Source organism: Pseudorca crassidens, chromosome 8 (genome assembly GCF_039906515.1).
Source record: "Pseudorca crassidens isolate mPseCra1 chromosome 8, mPseCra1.hap1, whole genome shotgun sequence".
Classification (NCBI taxonomy): domain Eukaryota; kingdom Metazoa; phylum Chordata; class Mammalia; order Artiodactyla; family Delphinidae; genus Pseudorca; species Pseudorca crassidens.
In genome coordinates, this window is record NC_090303.1 from 78247294 (window position 1) to 78266720 (window position 19427).

General features: G+C 40.8%; 1 protein-coding gene across 7 annotated transcripts in view; it reads left to right on the forward strand.

Annotated features, from left to right (window-relative positions):
- The window catches only part of CPED1 (cadherin like and PC-esterase domain containing 1), a 300373-nt gene that overhangs the window by 262863 nt on the left and 18083 nt on the right, over positions 1 to 19427 (forward strand). For 5 of the 7 annotated variants that reach the window (XM_067746829.1, XM_067746831.1, XM_067746834.1 and 2 more), the window contains 4 exons: positions 13871 to 14091; positions 14340 to 14441; positions 14851 to 14938; positions 18785 to 18931. In XM_067746829.1, coding sequence (XP_067602930.1) covers positions 13871 to 14091; positions 14340 to 14441; positions 14851 to 14938; positions 18785 to 18931 — 558 coding nt within the window. Of the gene's footprint in view, positions 1 to 266; positions 1504 to 8905; positions 9471 to 13870; positions 14092 to 14339; positions 14442 to 14850; positions 14939 to 18784; positions 18932 to 19427 lie in introns of those variants that run through there. The other 2 variants (XM_067746835.1, XM_067746836.1) reach the window with 2 other exon arrangements.

A 19427-nucleotide genomic window follows, 5' to 3' on the forward strand; every position in this document is an offset into this window, starting at 1 on the left:
GTTCTGACCTCAGGAAGATTCCGAGATGTCATCGTCTATTAACCTGAAAGTCAGTAGATGTTCAAGTTCATCACTAAAGTCCATGGCTTTGGACAGGACACATTGTTTCTCAGGCTTATTTTCTTCATCTGTAAAAGAAGAATAAGTCTATATGGTCTAATCCCATGCTGTAGATTAATCAACTTTCTAGAAAGCTAAATGCCTTCCCTGTCAGTCTTAAAATACCATAGCCTGAGTGACTTAAACAGATATTTATTTCTCAACAGTTCTGGAGGCTGAGAAGTCCAAGATCAGGGTGCCAGCACAGTTGGGTTCTGGTGAGAGGCCGCTTCCTGGCTTCTGTTGGCTGCCTTTTTGCTGTGTCCTCATAAGGTGGAGAGACAGAGACAGAGAGACCGCTAATGTCTTCCTCTTCTTATAAAGACACTAATGCCATTATGGGGCCAACACCCTCATGACCTCATCTAGACCTGATTACCTTCTAAAGCTCCACCTCCCAATACCATCACATGGTGGGCGGGTGTGGAGGGGGGAAATTAGGGTTTCAACATGTGAATTTCCGGAGGACACAAACACGAAGTCCACAATACCGTCTTTGTTCATTTCAATTATTCACAACTCTACAAAGTAATGATAAGAAAAAGGGAAGATCTCTTCTTCCTACGCGTTAGAGAGAGATGATGTTACAGAGTCTGAAAATAAAGACCTGTGTTCAGATCAGGCGATCCCCGCAGAGACCAACCAGCTGGCTGCTAGGAAGTGAGGGCTTGTCTTAGGGATTCTTTGGGTCCAGAAGCGTCCTTCAGAATCGCAAGCTCAGAAACTCAAATTTGCCAGTATACTGGCAGTGGTCCTACAGAGTCTGCTGCGTTTACCAGGATGCCAGTTTACTTTATACCCAGCAGGGAAGCACTGTACATTTTTAGCAGAGCAGCGGCACAACCAGAATTAGAAAAACCATCCTGCAATAGTATGGAGACTGCCTACGGCAGGAAGAAATGGGCATGGTGCTGGGGGGGCAGAGACTGTTTAATGGAAAAATTCTATCGCGCCACACTGAGGAAGCCACGAAAGTGGCAAGAATACGTATAGAATAATCTCATCAATGCAAAACCTAATGCAGACACGCTTACACACACGGAATATTTCTGGAAGTAACAAGCCCTTAAGAATGATTACATAAGTTGGACTTCCCCGGTGGCACAGTGGTTAAGAATCCGCCTGCCAATGCAGGGGATGCGGGTTCAATCCCTGGTCCGGGAAGATCCCACATGCCACGGAGCAACTAAGCCTGTGTGCCACAACTGCTGAGCCTGCACGCCAGAGCCCATGAGCCACAACTACTGAGCCCGTGCGCCTAGAGCCCGTGCTCCGCAGCAAGAGAAGCCACCACAGTGAGAAGCCCGTGCACCACGATGAAGAGTAGCCCTCGCTCACCACAACTAGAGAAAGCCTAAGGGCAGCAATGAAGACCCAACACAGCCAAAATTAATTAATTAATTAATTAATTATTTTGAAAAAGATTGATTACGTAAGTGGAGGGGAGTAGGGGAGGAGTGGGATGGTGACAGGATTGGCCATATATTCTGCCAGGCCCAGGGCAAAACGGAAGTGCAGGACCCTGTGTTCAATAATTATTAAGAATTTTGAGAAGGCAAAAGCAGAGCAATAAACCAAGCACAGGATCCTTTTACACACAGACCCTGTGTGAATGCCAAGAACATATGGCTGTGAAGCCAATTCAGGTAGTAAATTATGGTTGGCAAGGTGTGAAGAAGTCTTTTTAAATACAGATTTCCCCCGCTATCCAAAAGTAGAGTGCTCCTATGAAGCCTTTCGTAAATCGAAATGGAGGACAGTGAAGAGTATCCCCGATTTTCAGAAAGTTCAATTGACAACCATTTGCTTTTCTGAAAGACCTATATTAGTACCTATTTTTGCTAACCAAAAGAAATCCGAAGAGGATTTTCACTTTTAGGAAAAATGCCTGTCTTAAATGTAGGTCTTTCAGAAAAACGAAGTGGCATAAATTGAACTTTCGGAAAGCAGGGGATACGTGTATGTGTGTTACCTTTATGTTTACAATGTGTGAGCACCTTTTTAAAGCCAAAAATCTATATTTTGAAAAGTTATATAAATCAGAACTTGGGCAGAGGCCGTGGAAATGCAAAGAAGGGAAAAACTGAGAAAGACATTTTATATTCTGAATCACAGGACTTGGTAATGTGCAGACAGGTTTATACCCTCACGTACCACACAGCACAGAGATAATTGTGTAAACATTCACGATTACAACTATGAAATCGCACTTATTTTAAGAAAGCTTCACTTATGAATAGGAGTTGGTTAGCAGAAGGTTTTCCCTATACATCTATTTCTCATTCTCCTGGAGAAAAATATAAACATACAAAGTGATGGTGAAACTCTTATATTTCATTACTGAAGCAAGGGAGTTCTCATCCTACCCAGAACTTTTTATAATCACCATTCTATTTCAAAGACAAATACATGTTAAAGCATATCCGTTACAAAAATTGAGAAACAAGTAACACAAATATTTTGTTTTATAAACACCTGACTCTTTTGGGGGGTGAGGTGCAGGTAAGGGACTCTTTTTGCCATGTCAAACATTCAAGAAAAGAGGCATATTATTTGGGTGATATCATCCAGAAATTCACTTCACAAATGCTAAAGGACAGCAGTTTCAGACTGGCACTCGGGAATGAAGTGACTCTTTTATTCATGGAAGGAATCAGAGTAACTCTGCTGCCCCACATCAGAAACCTTGCAATCTCAGTTATCCCTAACATGTTCTCACAGAGTCGAATCCAGCTGACCACTTTAACACAATTAAGCCCAGAACACTTTTTCAACCTTTGGGATGTCACCTTGTTATTCATTCATCTAGTTCTGTTGAGCTAAGAATCTGTTCTACGTGTGCACACCACGATCCTCCAAGGTGCCAAATGTCTAGTGGAAGAAGACAAATGAGAGAAGTGATCGTTACAAAATCGCGTGATCATTGCAAAGGTTGGGAGAAGCCCAGAGGCTGGCACCTGACCTGGACTGGGAAGGTCTGCAAAAGTTGCCAAAAGAGAAAGTACCTGAGCAGAGTGGTGTTGGTAGTTATAGGCAATCTACCAATCACATGACTTTGAAATAGTTTAATTGAACGAGAAAAAAATAAAGATCTTCATTTTTTCTCAGAAGAACCTATGGTGAGAGTTGTATCACTCAAGCTTAGTGCCTTTTTTGAATTTTCTCTTACTGGAGGGAACGGAGAATGGAGGGAACAGACAATGGGCAGGAACCTAGCAGGCAAGGAGTGCACTGGAGGTGATGCTGAGTTACTCATTTTCTGTGTGGTCCAGTTTATGCCTCTTGGATTGTGTAAAAGTGGGGACATACCTAGACATGCAATTTCTAATGGTATAGTACCCTTACTCATCTGAAAACTTTCAATTAATATGGAAAACTCAGACTTTTTACCGTGAGAAGCCAAAAATGTCACTGTTCCCGTGTACAGTAGTGCAGATATGTTGTGCTACAAAAAAAAACAGAAGTTTATTTTAAATCCTAATCAAGGCAACCTTTAAGGGAGTACATTAAACTGAGTTATCTTTCTCAAAAGAATCCAATTAAAAGGCCACAGAATTTACTGGGTCCGTGAGAAGTATTGGAAAGTTAGGCCTTCAACCGGTGTTCTGCTTTCTTTAGAATCTCCAGTAGTCATTTCTCTCAGTTGAATTTCCTTGTGTTGTTATTATGATCTTCTACATCTTTTTACCACTGCTTTCCAGTGATGAATGGAAGGCTGTACTTGGAAATGGAGGCCCACCGGTGGGGAAGAAACAAAACACAGATCAGTTGGGATTTAAAAAGGCGTTCAAGTTTCCTGTAGCTTTGACCAGGAATGTCACTGCACTCAGTGGTGTGTAAGCAAGACCAAACTTTTTATACCTCAGTCATTTGCCTTTACTTCAGTGAACAGGAGGCTGATCTCTGCAGAAAGATGGCACAGGGTTTCTCCTCAGAGCATTTGTATCCCTTTCTATGGCATACTTGTTCGTGTCTGGAGGGCAGGTAAATACGAGACCCTTCTTACTCTAAATCTATCCAAATATGAGTTATTTCATTTGTAAGTTCTTGCAGATATGTATAGCTTTTGTGATGTGCTGTCGTGTTGAATCAAAGCAAAATTCATTGAAAAAGAACAAACTGTGTGTTCAGTTATACTCTTGACATATGTCTCTAAATAGATACACACCTCTTACTTAATAAACTTTGGTTGGAACATTTAGAAAAATTTATCAGAGCATAACTTTGTAATCACAGTGCAAAATACATAGGAAATAGTTTAGAAGTAGGGTAATGAAATTTACAACTGAAAGAACTTAGGAGGTTGACCAAAACTGAATGAAACGAGCTTTTATTTTGTTTGTCAGAAACATAGTTCAACTGACAAACTCAGTATTTTATTACTCAGTAATAAAATATCTGAGAGAAGAGTGCAATTAAGAAAGGAAAATATAAAAAGGCAATATTTACTGAAAGTATTTAAACTCAGCTGTTAAAACAGGAAATGTAACTTGCAGTTTTAAGCTATGTTTGCAAGTTAAGTACTGTCTTGGATTTAAAGGTGTTTACATATTTGAAGTACGCCCAATTTAAAATAATATGTTCTGACTAATACGTGAATTCCATTATGGTTACACAATTCATTGTTGCTTGTCAGTTTCAATAAAAAAGGGTGAACAGAAGAAAAGGAGTGTACCTGACTCTCACCAGGGAAGGATGGCTTACACATAATGCCCACAGTCCAGAGAGAAGAGCAAAATAGATACATACTTTTGTTCCAAGCAGTTAGAAGATCTGTGTCTAGGTGATATTGTTCAGTTGTTTGTTTTTCTTTTCTGCCAAATTTCATGTGTTTTAGAGTGACTTGCCTACATGTCAGTTTTCATCTGTTCTTGACTCCAAAGAGCAATTTGTTTGGTCCTCTATAGCCAATTTAATCAAATGCATCATTGAAAAAACATTCGTTGCAATCATATTACATTTCACAGAGAGACGCTTTGATGAGCTAGATTTTCATCATGCCCTAAATATCACTAGCCATCTGATCAGTCTCAGCTTCATATTAGAGCTGAATCACCCTATACCTCACTTAGAATGGGAAGTTATTTTATGAGAGCAGTGGTGCTCAATCATGGGGCTCATTGGAATCACTGTGGAGCTTTCTAAACGTATGGGCTATGCTTGGCCCTGGACTAGATGGAATGAATAGGACTCCTCCTCACTTTCGTTTCCTTTATTTACCAAGATGAGAGCTCTCCAGTAAGCAGGCATTGCCTAGATTAATGGACAAGAAGCTCCTGTGTAACTTCCCGTCTTGGAAGCTTCCAGTGGGTTCCTATTTGCTGGCTGAGACCTGTGTTGGCATCTCCATGTACTTTGTTGTTCTGAAGAAATATCCCCATCTCTGTGAATATTGAAGATAGAACCTATGCAAGAGGAAAGAAAGGAAGATAGAAAATTATTTTAAATCAAGGTGGTTTTTTTTCCCCTGTCTATTGCTTCTACATATACCCAGTTCTTTCCTAGCTTCAACAGATCAGAAGAATCTGAGAAGCTAACAAACTACCTTTATATTGACTCAACACAGACAGCCCCCATTGCTTCTCTTCATTTCTTTATAACTTGCTTTGCTAACTATGTCCTTGTTACTTTTGGTGACTTTGGAGACAGGAGGTAACGGAGTAAAATATTTACATGTTAAGTATCGTCATCATTAGTTCCCTTTATTCATGATGAGATAAAGTGGGATGAAAATTGTTTTATCGTATATTTCAATCAAAAATTCCCAGGGCTTCCCTGGTGGCGCAGTGGTTGAGAGTCCTCCTGCCAATGCAGGGGACACGGGTTCGTGCCCCGGTCCAGGAGGATCCCAGGCGCCGCGGAGCAGCTGGGCCCGTGAGCCATGGCCGCTGGGCCTGTGCGTCCGGAGCCTGTGCTCCGCAACGCGAGAGGCCACAGCAGTGAGAGACCCGGGTACCGCAAAAAAAAAAAAAAAAAAAAAAAAAAACCCGAAGTTTTTGTTGTATTTTCACTAATAAATGATATTTCTTGCTCTTATTTGTCCCAAGGAATCAATATCTCTAAGAACAGAAGTGCTCTTATGCATTATGTAGATTATAAATTTAGGCTTTCATATGCTTCACACTTTTACTAATTCACAGGTAGAAAATCTGAATTTAGGTGTTTTTATTTCCCCAGAAAGACTTAGCATGTAGGAGAATGTGGTAAAGACTAGGGAAGTGTTCATCAAACTCGTTTCTTCTTCTTTCTGGCACAAAGCTTGACTACATTTCTCAGTCTCCCTTGAGATCAGGTGCATGACCACATGACTGAGTTCCAACCAATGGGATGTGAGCAGCAGTGACGTGCCCAGCTCCCAGGATGGGCCCGTAGGAAACCTGGCAGCTCTTTACTCCTTCCCCCAGCTGGATAACAATGCCCAGTGAGGTCTCGGATTTGAGGAAGGCACAGTCTAACCATCCTGGGACCCTGAATGACCTCCCGGCCCCAACCCGCCCCCATACCCCTGCCTGGAACCACCTGGACTGTTTTCCTGAAGGAGAAGTAAACATCCATTGTATTTAGGCCATTATACATTTGGGGGCTCTGTTTGTTAATAGCACTTAGCCTGTGTCACCTAATACAGGCACTATATAATGTTGAGAAATTAGAAATGAAAACAAAGACAGTTTCATGGTTTTTAAGAAGACTCTTTTAAAGTAAGCCCAAGCTTTAATAGAGCCTAAGAACAGGATGTGCTTCTAGGTCCTATGGTCCATGATGGTGTGAAAAATAGTAGAAAAAACACCAGGCCCTATATACTTTTCAGTGACACCTTGCATGCCAAGTTTTGGGAATAAAACAGATGCAGAACTCTTCTAAACACATCTTTGTCTCCCGCTGAGGAGCTGAGATCCAGCCTCTAGTGACACATCGAGACACAGATGTCTCTGCTCCTCTCCAGAGCCCACCTCGGTGGAGGCAGCCTCCCTTCATAGCACAGGACCAGAGAGAGACGCTACATAGCAAAAAGCCATTCAGTCTGTAGAATAAAGCTGCTACTGGAATTCAAAATACGATTAGTGTTATTCCTGTGACAGGTTTATTGAACCAATGTTTGATCTTGATTCTCTTAGGCCATTGTTCTACAGTCATCAAGACAGTATGGTACTGGCACAAAAACAGAAGTATAGATCCATGGTACAGGATAGAAAGCCCAGAGATAAACCCACGCACACATGGTCACCTAATTTATAACAAAGGAGGCAAGGATATACAATGGCGAAAAGACAGCCTCTTTAATAAGTGGTGCTGGGAAAACTGGACCGCTACATGTAAAAGAACGAAATTAGAACACTTCCTAACACCATACACAAAAATAAACTCAAAATACATTAAAGACCTAAATGTAAGACAGGACACTATAAAGCTCTTAGATGAAAACAGGAAAAACACGCCTTGACGTAAACCACAGCAAGATCTTTTTTGACCCGCCTCCTAGGGTAATGAAAATAAAAACAAAGATGAGCAAATAAGACCTAATGAAACTTAAAAGCTTTTGCACAGCAAAGGAAACCATAAACAAGACGAAAAGACAACCCTCAGAATGTGAGAAAATATCTGCAAACAAAGCAACTGACAAAAGATTAATCTCCAAACTATACAAACAACTAATGGAGCTCAATATCAAAAAAACAAACAACCCAATTAAAAAATGGGTGGAAGATCTAAACAGACATTTCACCAAAGAAAGCATACAGATGGCCAAGAGGCACATGAAAAGATATCACTAATTATTAGAGAAATGAAAATCAAAACTACAATGAGGTATCACCTCACACCAGTCAGAATGGCCATCATCAAAAAATCTACAAGCAATAAATGCTGGAGAGGGTGTAGAGAAAAGGGAACCCTTTTGCACTGTTGGTGGGAATGTAAATTGATACAGTCACTATGGAGAACAGTATGGAGGTTCCTTAAAAAACTAAAAATAGAACTACCATATGACCCAGAAATCCCACTACTGGGCATATACCCTGAGAAAACCATAATTCAAAAGGACATGTACCCCAATGTTCATTGCAACACTATTTACAATAGCCAGGAAGTGGAAACAGCCTAAATGTCCAACGACAGATGAATGGATAAAGCAGATGTGGTACATATATACAATGGAATATTACTCAGCCATAAAGAGAAACGAAATTGGGTCACTTGTAGAGATGTGGATGGACCTAGAGACTGTCATACAGAGTAGAGTAAGAGAAAAACAAATAATGTATATTAACACATATATGTGGAATCTAGAAAAATGATGCAGATGAACCTATTTGCAGGGCAGGAATAGAGACATAGATGTAGAGAACGGACCTGTGGACACAGGGTTGGGGGTGGTTGGGGGGGTGGGGCGAATTGGGAGATAAGGATTGACATATGTACACTACCATGTGTAAAACAGATAGCTAGTGGGAAGCAGCCGCATAGCACAGGAAGCTCAGCTCGGTGCTCTGTGACGACCTAGATGGGTGGGATGGGAGGGTGGTGAGAGGGAGGTCCGATAGGGAGGGGATATACATATACATATAGCTGATTCACTTCATTGTACAGCAGAAACTAACACAACATTGTAAAGCAATTAGAGTCCAATAAAAAAAAAAACACTGGAATTTCAAAATTTAAAAAAAGTAGAAATAAAGTTTATTTAAGCTGATTATTTTTACATGAATTTTCAAAATGCTTTTAAACAAATGGATTTACTGTTATTGTTGCCACTGTTGCTGCTTTTGTTTTTTTAATTAATCTAAAAAGCCAATATCTGTTCATTTAGAAAATACAAATGAGCGAAAAGAATAAACTGTCATAATATCATCACTTCAGAATAACCCGGGTCAGGCTTCCCTGTGGCGCAGTGGTTAAGAATCTGACTGCCAATGGAGGGAACACAGGTTCGAGCCCTGGTCTGGGAAGATCCCATATGCCACAGAGCAACTAAGCCCGTGTGCCACGGCTACTGAGCCTGCGCTCTAGAGCTCGCGAGGCACAACTACTGAAGCCCACGTGCCACAACTACTGAAGCCCACACACCTAGAGCCCGTGCTCCTCAACAAGAGAAACCACTGCAATGAGAAACCTGCGCACCGCAATGAAGAGTAGCCCCTACTCGCTGCAACTAGAGAAAGCCCGCCCGCAGCAACGAAGACCCAACGCAGCCAAAATTAAATAAATTAAATAATTTTTTTTTAAATCAGGGTTTTTTCTATGCATCCATATGCTTTACTTTTACAAAAATGCAACAATTATTTATATTCTGATTATAATCATCTTTTTATGAAGGTTAACTAAAATGTTCCCATCACAATATATCCATATTACAATATCATTGTTAAAAGATTAAAAGAATTCAAGTGTATGATTATAACTTAATATAATCAATCTGATAGACATTTATGTTGCTTCCAGTTTATTTTGCTTTTAAATGTATTTTCATGGGCATCCATGAAATTTCCTAGAAGTAGAAAACTACTGATTTATATACACAGCATCAAAGTTTCCAGTCATCCATTTAACAAATGAGGACTGACTTTTACACCAGGCAGTATTCTGGACACTTGGAATTCAACAGTTTAAAAAAAAAAAGGAAGAAAGCATCTCTCCCTTGTGGTTCTTACATAGTAGTATATGAGAGGGTTCATTTCCCTGAACTCATGATATCATTGGACCTTTAAAAACCTTTTTAAATCTTTATTAAAATAGTTATTTTAATGTTTTACTGCTAATATTGATTATTTTTATAATTGCTTACTGGTTACTTGGTTTTTTTTTCTTTGATTGCATCTGCCAGCCAACACCTGTGCATACTAGTATAGGGCAATAATCTTCACAGGAAAGGAGAATTATTTACAAAATGTGTGGCTAGTTGTAAATATTTGTTTTGGTAATTTAGACCTTTTAAAGTAGAAGTAGACCTTGAAAACAAATAATCTGCAAATTTCCTTTTAAAAATTCACCAAGTCAAATGATCTAAAAGATATAAAGGCTGAATGTGAATCATGTGGCTGAAGAGAAGCACTTCTCTTCTGGGTATTATTTTTTAATTGCGTGCACTTAAAAAAGCTGATATCTTGAAGTTAGAAATCTTTTAGTTAGGAATACCGATTAACCTCTTCCAAAAACTGCTTTACCTACAGAACCAGCAATTTAAAATTCACAAGTACATTTTCACTTTAGTTATAATTTATCGTTTCTGTCTTTCATGACTAGAAAGGCACGGGGCTAAAATAATTCTCCAGGACCTCGTCTTCCCAGAGCTGTGTCTGCTGGGCTTGAAAAATGCTATCTAGATATTTGCAGTTTAGAAGAACCTGTTTTGCAGATGGTGGTGGTGATACTTCCTTCTCCCATCCCTGTAGCTCTTGTTAGTCACTGATCAGCAGTGGAGACAGACGTGAGGAACCTTTCAGAGATCCTTGGTTTGCTCAGGGTGGCGATCTCTCTCCCGGCTCTTGATTCAGAGTCTCCGTTTCACCAGCAACCCTACTAGCCCTGCTGAGAGTCTGTAACAGGGTGGATAGGACAGGAGAGAGGCTGCTGTGATTTAGACGCTTCCTATCTTTACTGACATTTTCTCTGAAATAGCTAACAAATTTTAAAGCGCCTAGCAGTGCACTGCAGGACACACTAGAAGCATTCCAAAACACTTCTTGCTTTCCTGTGCTTTAATGCTGGTTCCCATTTGTTGTGTGCTGTGTGCCAGGAATAAGATAAGTATTTAAAAGCTCATTAAAGTCCTTTACAGTGGTGCTGTTATTTTCCCCAATACACACATAAGGAAATGAACCCATGAAGAGGTCACATAATTTGTCTAAGATCATCTGGTTAATAAATAACAGTACCTAAGAATTCTGAAACACAACTTCTTTTTGCCCCTGTCATGCACTGGTGGGCTGCATCTTCGTACAACCCCACAGAAAAAAATGGAAATCTAGAAATTTTTTTTTCTCTCAGTAACAGGCAGCTCGTTGGATTTCCTTCAACCTCTGTAGTTCTCTCTGTAGCCCACGATACAGATACCCAGTGATCTTACCGGCTGCCCAGAGAGACACTAGGAGGGATTGTGTCTTGATACTGAAATGAAAAGACCCCATAAGAAAAATCTGTAGTGGAAATTTAGCTTAACAACCGGATTTCCAAGGTCCTTTACTGGTATTAAAAGCTGAATTGTGTTTCTACCCAACCAAATTCATATGTTGAAGTCCTAATTCCCAGTCCTAATAACCTCAGAATGTGGCTGTTTTGGAGATAGAACCTTTAAAGAGATGATTAAGTTAAAACAAGGCTGGGCTTCCCTGGTGGCGCAGTGGTTGAGAGTCCGCCTGCCGATGCAGGGGACACGGGTTCGTGCCCTGGTCCGGGAGGATCCCACATGCCGCGGAGCGGCTGGGCCCGTGAGCCATGGCCGCTGAGCCTGTGGGTCCGGAGCCTGCGCTCCACAACGGGAGAGGCCACAACAGTGAGAGGCCCACTTACCGCAAAAAAAAAAAAAACAACAAGGCCATTAGGGTGGGCCCTAATCCAATATGACAGGTGTCCTTATAAGTAGAGGAGATTAAGACACAGACATACACAGAAGAAAGACCATATGTAGACACAGAGAAGATGGCCATCTACAAGTCAAGCAGAGATGCCCTCAGAAGAAACCAACCATGCAAATACGTTGATCTTGGACTTCTAGCCAAGAATCATGAGAAAATAAATTTCTGTTGTTTAAGCTACCCAGTCTGTGGTACTTTGTTATGGCAGCCCTAGCAAACTATTACAAAAGGAGTTGGATAATTACTAGTCTCTGAAATGAAGAGCTTTCCTGATAATTCAAAGTTTCCCTTTTAAAAAATCAGAAATCCGGGCCAGAAAAAAACAAATAATTATAGGTCAAATCCAGTAGGAAGAATTTCAAGTGATTTCACAAAGTATTTTTCTCATACTGGGATTTTATTGCCCCAAATGGAACTTGACCGAGAGACTCGGTGACTGGGGCCTTGACATCTTACATCATACAGTTGAGTTTGGCTATGCTTATGGTAACAGTGTTTGATGGGAAGCAAATTCTGAAGGAGAATGCCTTCTGGGTTTCTTCACACAGCTACTTGAGTACCCTTACTGTGGAAAAAGTAAACCTTTGCCGTCTCACTGTGGATGGGCGAACGCACTAGTGCCTGAGAAGTGATGCAGTGACTGCTCTTAAAATCAGAAGTGAATATGTACATGACTAATGCAAAGGGAAATCTCAACAGAAAGAGAAAAAAACTGAAGTACAAATTAAACCTTCTCCAAAGACATTAAAAGGAATTGTCTCTCATAGAAGTCCCTTTGACGTTCAGTTCACTAAATACTTTTTAAATGCATGCATAGAACTATGGGGGAAATTAGAATGTAGAAATTAACCTTGACTCTGACCTCAAATCCTTCTTGATAAGATATGAGAAAAAAGATACAGAGACAAATAGCCATAATTTCATGTAGTCTTTGATAAAATCAGTAATGGAAATAAAAATTATAATGAAATCACGGAGATCAGAGAAGGTTGCTTTCGCTGGGGCATTGGACAAGACCGGCTGAGAGAGCCGTTTATGGCGAGTCTGGAGACTTGTAGCATTTGCACAGGTGGGGTTGCAGAGAGAGGGGCTTTCTAGGCAGACGGGTTAGCACAAGGAAAAACAGATGTTGCTGAGTGCAAATCATGTTCAGTGAAAAAGTAGGAATCTGACCTGCTTACTTTAGGAGAAGTGTTGAGAGCATGGGGCCATCGACCCTGCACTTGGAGATAAAGGACTTGGATTTGAGTCCTGTGTTCCCCATTTACTAGATTTAGAACCTCAGTCTCCCTGAGCCTCAAGTCCCTCATCTGTGAAACAGAGAATGATTCACACCCCACGATTATGAAGATTAAAAGTGAGTCCCCTATGTGAAATCTCCACTTAGCAAAAGCCGATATGCAATAAAAACTCAGCAAATGTTAACTGAACCTCAGGAGTTAAGACTTGATTCTGTAGTACGTGGGGAGCCGATAAGGTTTCTGAGTGTGAACGTGAGATGAGACATTTGGAAATTTATCCCAGTATTACTGTGTGGAGAATGAATTAGAGGGCAGCCATCGTGCAAGAAGACCCATTAAGCAAGTGTTAACAATAGCACACCTTTGAGGCAGTCGGAGCCTGAAGCGGGTCTCCGCTGGTGGGGATGGGAAGGAGGTGATGGGTTAGAGGCTTCCAGGGCAAATGGCACTGGGATTTGCATCCTGGAACACAGACTGCTTTTCAGAAAATTAAATTCTCGTCCTGTGGCTCTTTTCTCAAGTAGTAGCTTGACCTCTATCGAGCTAGCTAACCTCTGTGGATTCCCAGATTTCTCATCTATGAAATAAAGAGATTGGAAAATCTCTAAGTATTCTTACCGCACTAGAATACTTCATGCCTATTTGAATCAATGAAATGTGTTAAGCTGATTCGATGAGAAAGTTAAGAGCATAAGCGAGGTGGAGAAATTAAAGGCAGCATAAAGAAAGCAAAAAGCTTTAAACATGAGTTAGTAGGTCAGTAGATGATGTCATTACTAGGAATATGGAAAAGGAAAATGAACGGGTTTGGGGGAGAATATGATTAATGTCATTTCTGACCATTTAAAGGGCTGTCCTTCAATTAGATTTGTGGCTTCGTTTTCATCAAATTATTTATTTTATATTGTCTTCTATATCCCATAAGCATCAGATTTGAAAGCAAGATTTTTTAACTTATAGATTCTTTTCATTGGAGATTCGACCAACAGAGGGATAATGTACTATCTGATCGAAAGATTGAATGAAACCTTTCAAGAATGGCAGAAGGTGCATGGCACTAAATTCTATTACAACGTCAATGGTGGGAAGACTTTGATCAGTTATTCCTACTATCCACAGTTCTGGATAAGCCCTTCGTTGAGACCAACATTTGAAAAAGCCCTTGAACATCTCTTGCAAAGGTACAGTGGAACTATTTTGAATGAAACAATACCACAATGGATAGATGTTTTACTAGCTGTCATAATTGTTTGCTGTATATCAAATGCACTGAAAAGTTTAAATACCAAGTAATATGGCTGAAAACGAGTTAGAAATGACAGGGAGGTCCTGTGATCAGGATGCCAGATATGGTTCAATGAAATGTGAGGCAATGCTGTTAAAATGTTTACCATCTGTTTCAAGGCAACATGTGTTGTTTTTCTTTCAGATCACATCCCCTGGAGAATACCAGCCAGACTGTATTAGTCGTTGGTGGTGTTCAGTGGCTTAATTCCAATCACCTGCAAATTATTCACAAGGTTTTAAAGAGGTACATTTCTGCAATAATAATTGCCATTACTGTTCTAAGTAAAAAAAAAAAAAAAAGTTACTCGATGTGACAGAATTTTATCAAGATTTTATATAAAGGGCAACTTGTAATTTAGAATCCAGTACTTAAAGTCTAGTTTAAAATGTTTCAAAATACTTTTATATCCAATCACAAGATGGCTCTTCAGTATGCAAGTTTACATTTACTACAAATCAAAACATGCCCACTGACACATAAAACTCAATCCACGAAAAAGAAAACAACACTAATATATATTAAACCTATAAAATGAGAATTTAGTCCTATATGCCAATTATCACATTCTAAAGGAATTCCACTCTGCTTATGTATACACGGACATCCAGAAATGTAATCAAAGTTCATGGCTTGTGTTCTGATTATTTCACAGGGAAAATTTACTCAATATCCTTGTGATCATCAAAACTCTGGGAATTGGATTTCATCTGCCGGTGGATGGAGTACACTTCCTAACGCAGGTAAGCCCATTTTCACCAGGCTATGTGAACTTCAAGTTTCCTATAAGGATCCTTGCTGGTGTCTGAAAAAGGAACCAAAAGGCACTACATAATATTAAGCAACCTTCGTAAAATTCAAAGGAGATGATATACTTAAGGATTATGATTATAAATCAGGTATAATTATTCCTGGAAATAAGGGGACTACAGCCCATAAATATGTCATAAATAATGCTCTGAGTTCATAAAAGAAGAAAGGGGGTACCAGAGTTTGAAAAGATAAAGACTTGAGGGGTAGATGAAATGGATCATGCTTTAAAGTGTCTCCTAACCTCAGTAATGTTTCACACACCGTTAAGGGCTCATGCTGAAACACATGTGAAATTGTCAGCATCAATGAGTATTTAGGAAAAGGGTGTCTTTTTAAGATGATTTCTGACTGATTGCTTTAAAAAATTAGTAGTATTTTTAAAGTAGTGTCATTCGTTTTGCCTCTGGTTGGATGTTGGTAAATGAAAGGAGTTAGAGGCCTCTGACCGGTTCTTATAGAAGACAGTAACGAGTTAGTCTCAACACTAAATAGAAGTCTCAGAAAAGAAAGGAAAGGCAACATCTGTAGCTAAGAGAACCAGCTGCCCTTGCTCAGCAAGAAGAGTTCACAGGCAGCCGGGTTTGTGTGCAGTTGCTCAGGGAAGCTCGTGGGGGGGCACTGGGAACTGGGGAGACAGGAGGCTGTCCATTTAATGTGTAAACCGAGTGAGATTTATTTTTGTGTCAATTACGAGCGCTCCTAGCTTTCTCCGACAGGGATTACAGGATCCTCCTCTCCTTTCTCGAAACTTTGCCTGCCTGGCCGCCAGATCTGTGATGCCAAAGCAGGAGAACTGGTAGAAAGTGGCCCAAATAAAACCTCCAAATTCAGCCTCTTGGAGTCAGGAGGGGTTAAGGTCATTTAAAGTGAGTTGAGACAATTAGCATCTGGGGTAGATGAAGGGTTTGAGATGGTCGGGGATTAGGAGAGGGGTCTTTTGATAATCGTCTCTGTGGGTTATGAGTGGAATCTCCTTTCATGTTATTTGGAAGCTGCAGGTCACATTTGTAATTCCTCCTTGAGGACTCTGGTAGCTCCGCTTTGCTTCCGTGACTGTGGCTTCTCGCAGGAACTGGAGTACTTGTGATGCCTACTTCGATTTAGAATGAACTCATCTCTGCCAGCAGTTCTTCGGCACTTACCTTGCGCCAGACACTGTTAATCATCGTGCTTGCCACCAGGGCTTCCATTGTGCTCAACAGTCTTTGCAAAATGGGTGAAAACAAAAGGAGGGAAGAAGAGGAGGGGGAATGATAAAACAAAAGAGAAAAGGACAAGAGCGAGTGGAGGCAGAAAAGAACTCTGAACTTGTCATCAGACACTGGCATTCATCATCCTCATCGTGGCCACTCAAGATGTGGCCTCCGCCTTCCTCGGTAGACTAAGTCCTTGCTTCCACGCATATGCACACGTGTACACACATACACGCGCGCACACACACACACACTCCACACCGAATGTTTCAGCTCCTCAAGCATGCCATGCTCTCAGTCACCTCCAGGTCTTGGAAGTCACTGTTCCCTCTTCCCAAAGAACACTCTCCCACTACCCCCTCACCTGGGTAACTTCTGGTCACCCTTCAAGTGTTAGTTTAAATGCAGTTTTCTCTGGGAAGATTTAATTGACGTCCTGGACTCAGTTGGCTTTTCCTGCTATGAGCTCCTTTAACATTGTCTGGTGTCCTCATCCAGGTCCCTCAACAGATACCAGCTTTTGTTGTCTGTCTCCCCTGCTAGACTAATCTCTGTGGGAGCCGGCATGGGGGAGGGAAGTCTGCATGGCTCACTCTGGTACCCCAAATGCAAAACACAGTGCTCAGCACATAGGAGACTCTCAGAAAACCTCTCACGCATGAATGATTGAGTGACGTTTTGTAGGATTTGCTTGCTCCCAGATGGTCCCTTCAGGGCTGAGACATTCATTCCTCTGGGCTGCTGCGGGTGTGACCTGAGTCCCAGCAGGAATTGCCTTTTGGGCAGAGCCTCAACCAAGACTCAGCCCCTTTCCTTAATTTGGGCCATCTCAGAAGGGCCACCCCAGCTCTAGAACTCCCGGTGGGATCAGCAAAAGCCTCTGTTGCAACGAGGTTGCAGCTCAACTTCTCTCTCTATCCCGCGTGTAGGCCCTCACTCCCCTGGAGGAGTTGAACCCAAGGGTGCTTTCCTGGTGGCCTCCTGCATGCAAATTTCTGACTCAGAGTCTGTTTCCCAGAGAACTGAACTTTCTCTGTAAAACACTTCCTGTAAAATTTCTTCTACCTTTTATAATTGGACACATTAAAGTTGAGAGGATACTGTAACCAAACACGAAAAGGCCTACAAATGGTATTGAGCATTATTTTTCAGAGGATGGCAGAGACCAGATTCCCATCTGTCTCTTTTCCTCCAGGTTTTTCCTTTATGAGCCTTTTCTATTCACTGCATTTATTTGGGGGGCAGGGGGGAAGCACTTTTCTTTGAATGTCACATAAAAATAGTTATGCAAGCACAGTGGAGAAGACAGAAAATTACTTTGTACTGCTTCTTTTACCTTGCAGGTGGATTAATAAATGCAAGTAATTATTTGCTGTTTTACCTGGAAAATGAAAAAAAATTTTTTTCTTGGTTCTTTAGAAAAGACAAGGGGAGTTCAATTCCCTCCCTGTGTTAGTTTGGGTTCTCAAAGAGACAGACACCATGACAGGGTTAGCCAAATAAAGGGATTTATTAGAAAGAATGTTTGAGAAGAATAAAAAGGAGGGGGCAGGAGTAGGTGAGAACAGTTTCAGACCACACCACCCAATGCATATCACTCAATCTTGCATGAAATATTTTTTGAATGTCTACTCTGTACTGGGAACCGTGTTTGACTGTAATGTGTCTGATATAAAGGAAGTAGAAGAAGGATGGACGAGGTAGGAAGAGTCTCAGACTATGAGTCAGTCTGAGAAAGTCTTGGCCAAGCCAATGAGGCATCCTGGAGCTGGAGTAGTTAGTGGAGGAGTCCCTCTTCTCAACAGTGGACCTGAACTAGAACCCCCACCGAGCTCCATCATTGCTTCAGACACAGCTGGTGAGGGAGGGAGGAATAGGATTTAGAGAAGCAGCAGCTGGAGCCTTCACTCAATTCTGGGGCTCGCCAAAGCACACTCCCACTCTCTGTTTTCCCACCCTGTTTGCCAGCAAACCTCACCCTGCTCAGGAACCCCTCTCGAAGTCTCCCTGTCCAGCTGTCCCCCTGCCCCTGCAGAGCGATTCCCTTTTCTCTCCCAGCCCAGAGCCTGGTATATTTACCTCCAATAAAGAACTTAGTAAATATTTACATATACGTTTCTCCTATTTGAATGCAATGTCTTAAGAGCAGGTACCATGGTTTATTATCCTTGTATTCCTGTCCCCCAGCACAGAGCTAAAAACAAAACATACTGATTAATACTCAAATGCCTAAAAGAATTCAAATAGATGGAGCTAGAATTTGTGATTTTCAAGTCTTGGTTTTTAAATTGAGAATCTTAGCTACTTCAGTAGATCTCTGTGGGCAATAAACCTAACTGCTTTTCATAGAAGAAAAAGTTCCAAACTGTGTGTCACTATAAATATTGATATATTGCTATTTTATATTTACATCAATGTTTATATAAGGGGAACATGAAAATTGGAACACATCTTAAAGAAATTAATTCTTTATCTTACAATAAGATCAATCTTTAAAAAGACAATTTACATGATTTTACCTGAATTATTAAATCATAAAAGTCTTCTTAATCAAAATTTTCATTGTTCTCTTTTCCAATACAGAGTGAAGTTCAGAATTTATGGAAAGAAAATTTGATGATTCTGGAAGCTGCAAAAAAATACGGCTATGAAGTGGTTGACACATTCACTATAACCATGGGGCGATACAAAGAGTTTTTGCAGGGGACGTGCGGATGTCATTTTCATGAGGTATTTATGCTGGCTCTCTGATTTTTGTAGCTTTTGACTCTTTTAAATTTCTCATTATATCTTTAATTGCATTGTCAGTTTTATTTTGCATTAAAGAAACCATGTCCGGAGGAGATTAAACGATGTGTTCATCATCACTCCGCCAAAGCGTGTAGCAGGCCCAACTCGAGGTCCTACCAAATGAAGTGTGTTAGAATAATTACTGTTTATGGAGACACCTGAAAACCAGAATCACTGGTCAACACAGGCAGGAAGATGGGAACCTGGAGAGCACTTGTCTTTTCTAATAGATTCCAAGCCTTCCCATCAGAAATTGTATCCAAAGAAGGTGGCAAATGTCTTAGTGGAGCTTGAAAATCAAGGCTTCCTCCACTGGTTTATCCGATGCATTAACCAGAGGGCCTGTGGTGTTTGTTTTTTTGTTTTCCTTTCTTAGGTTTGGTTTTTTGTTTTGTTGTTGTTGTTGTTGTTGTTTTTGGCTGCACTGCGTGGCTTA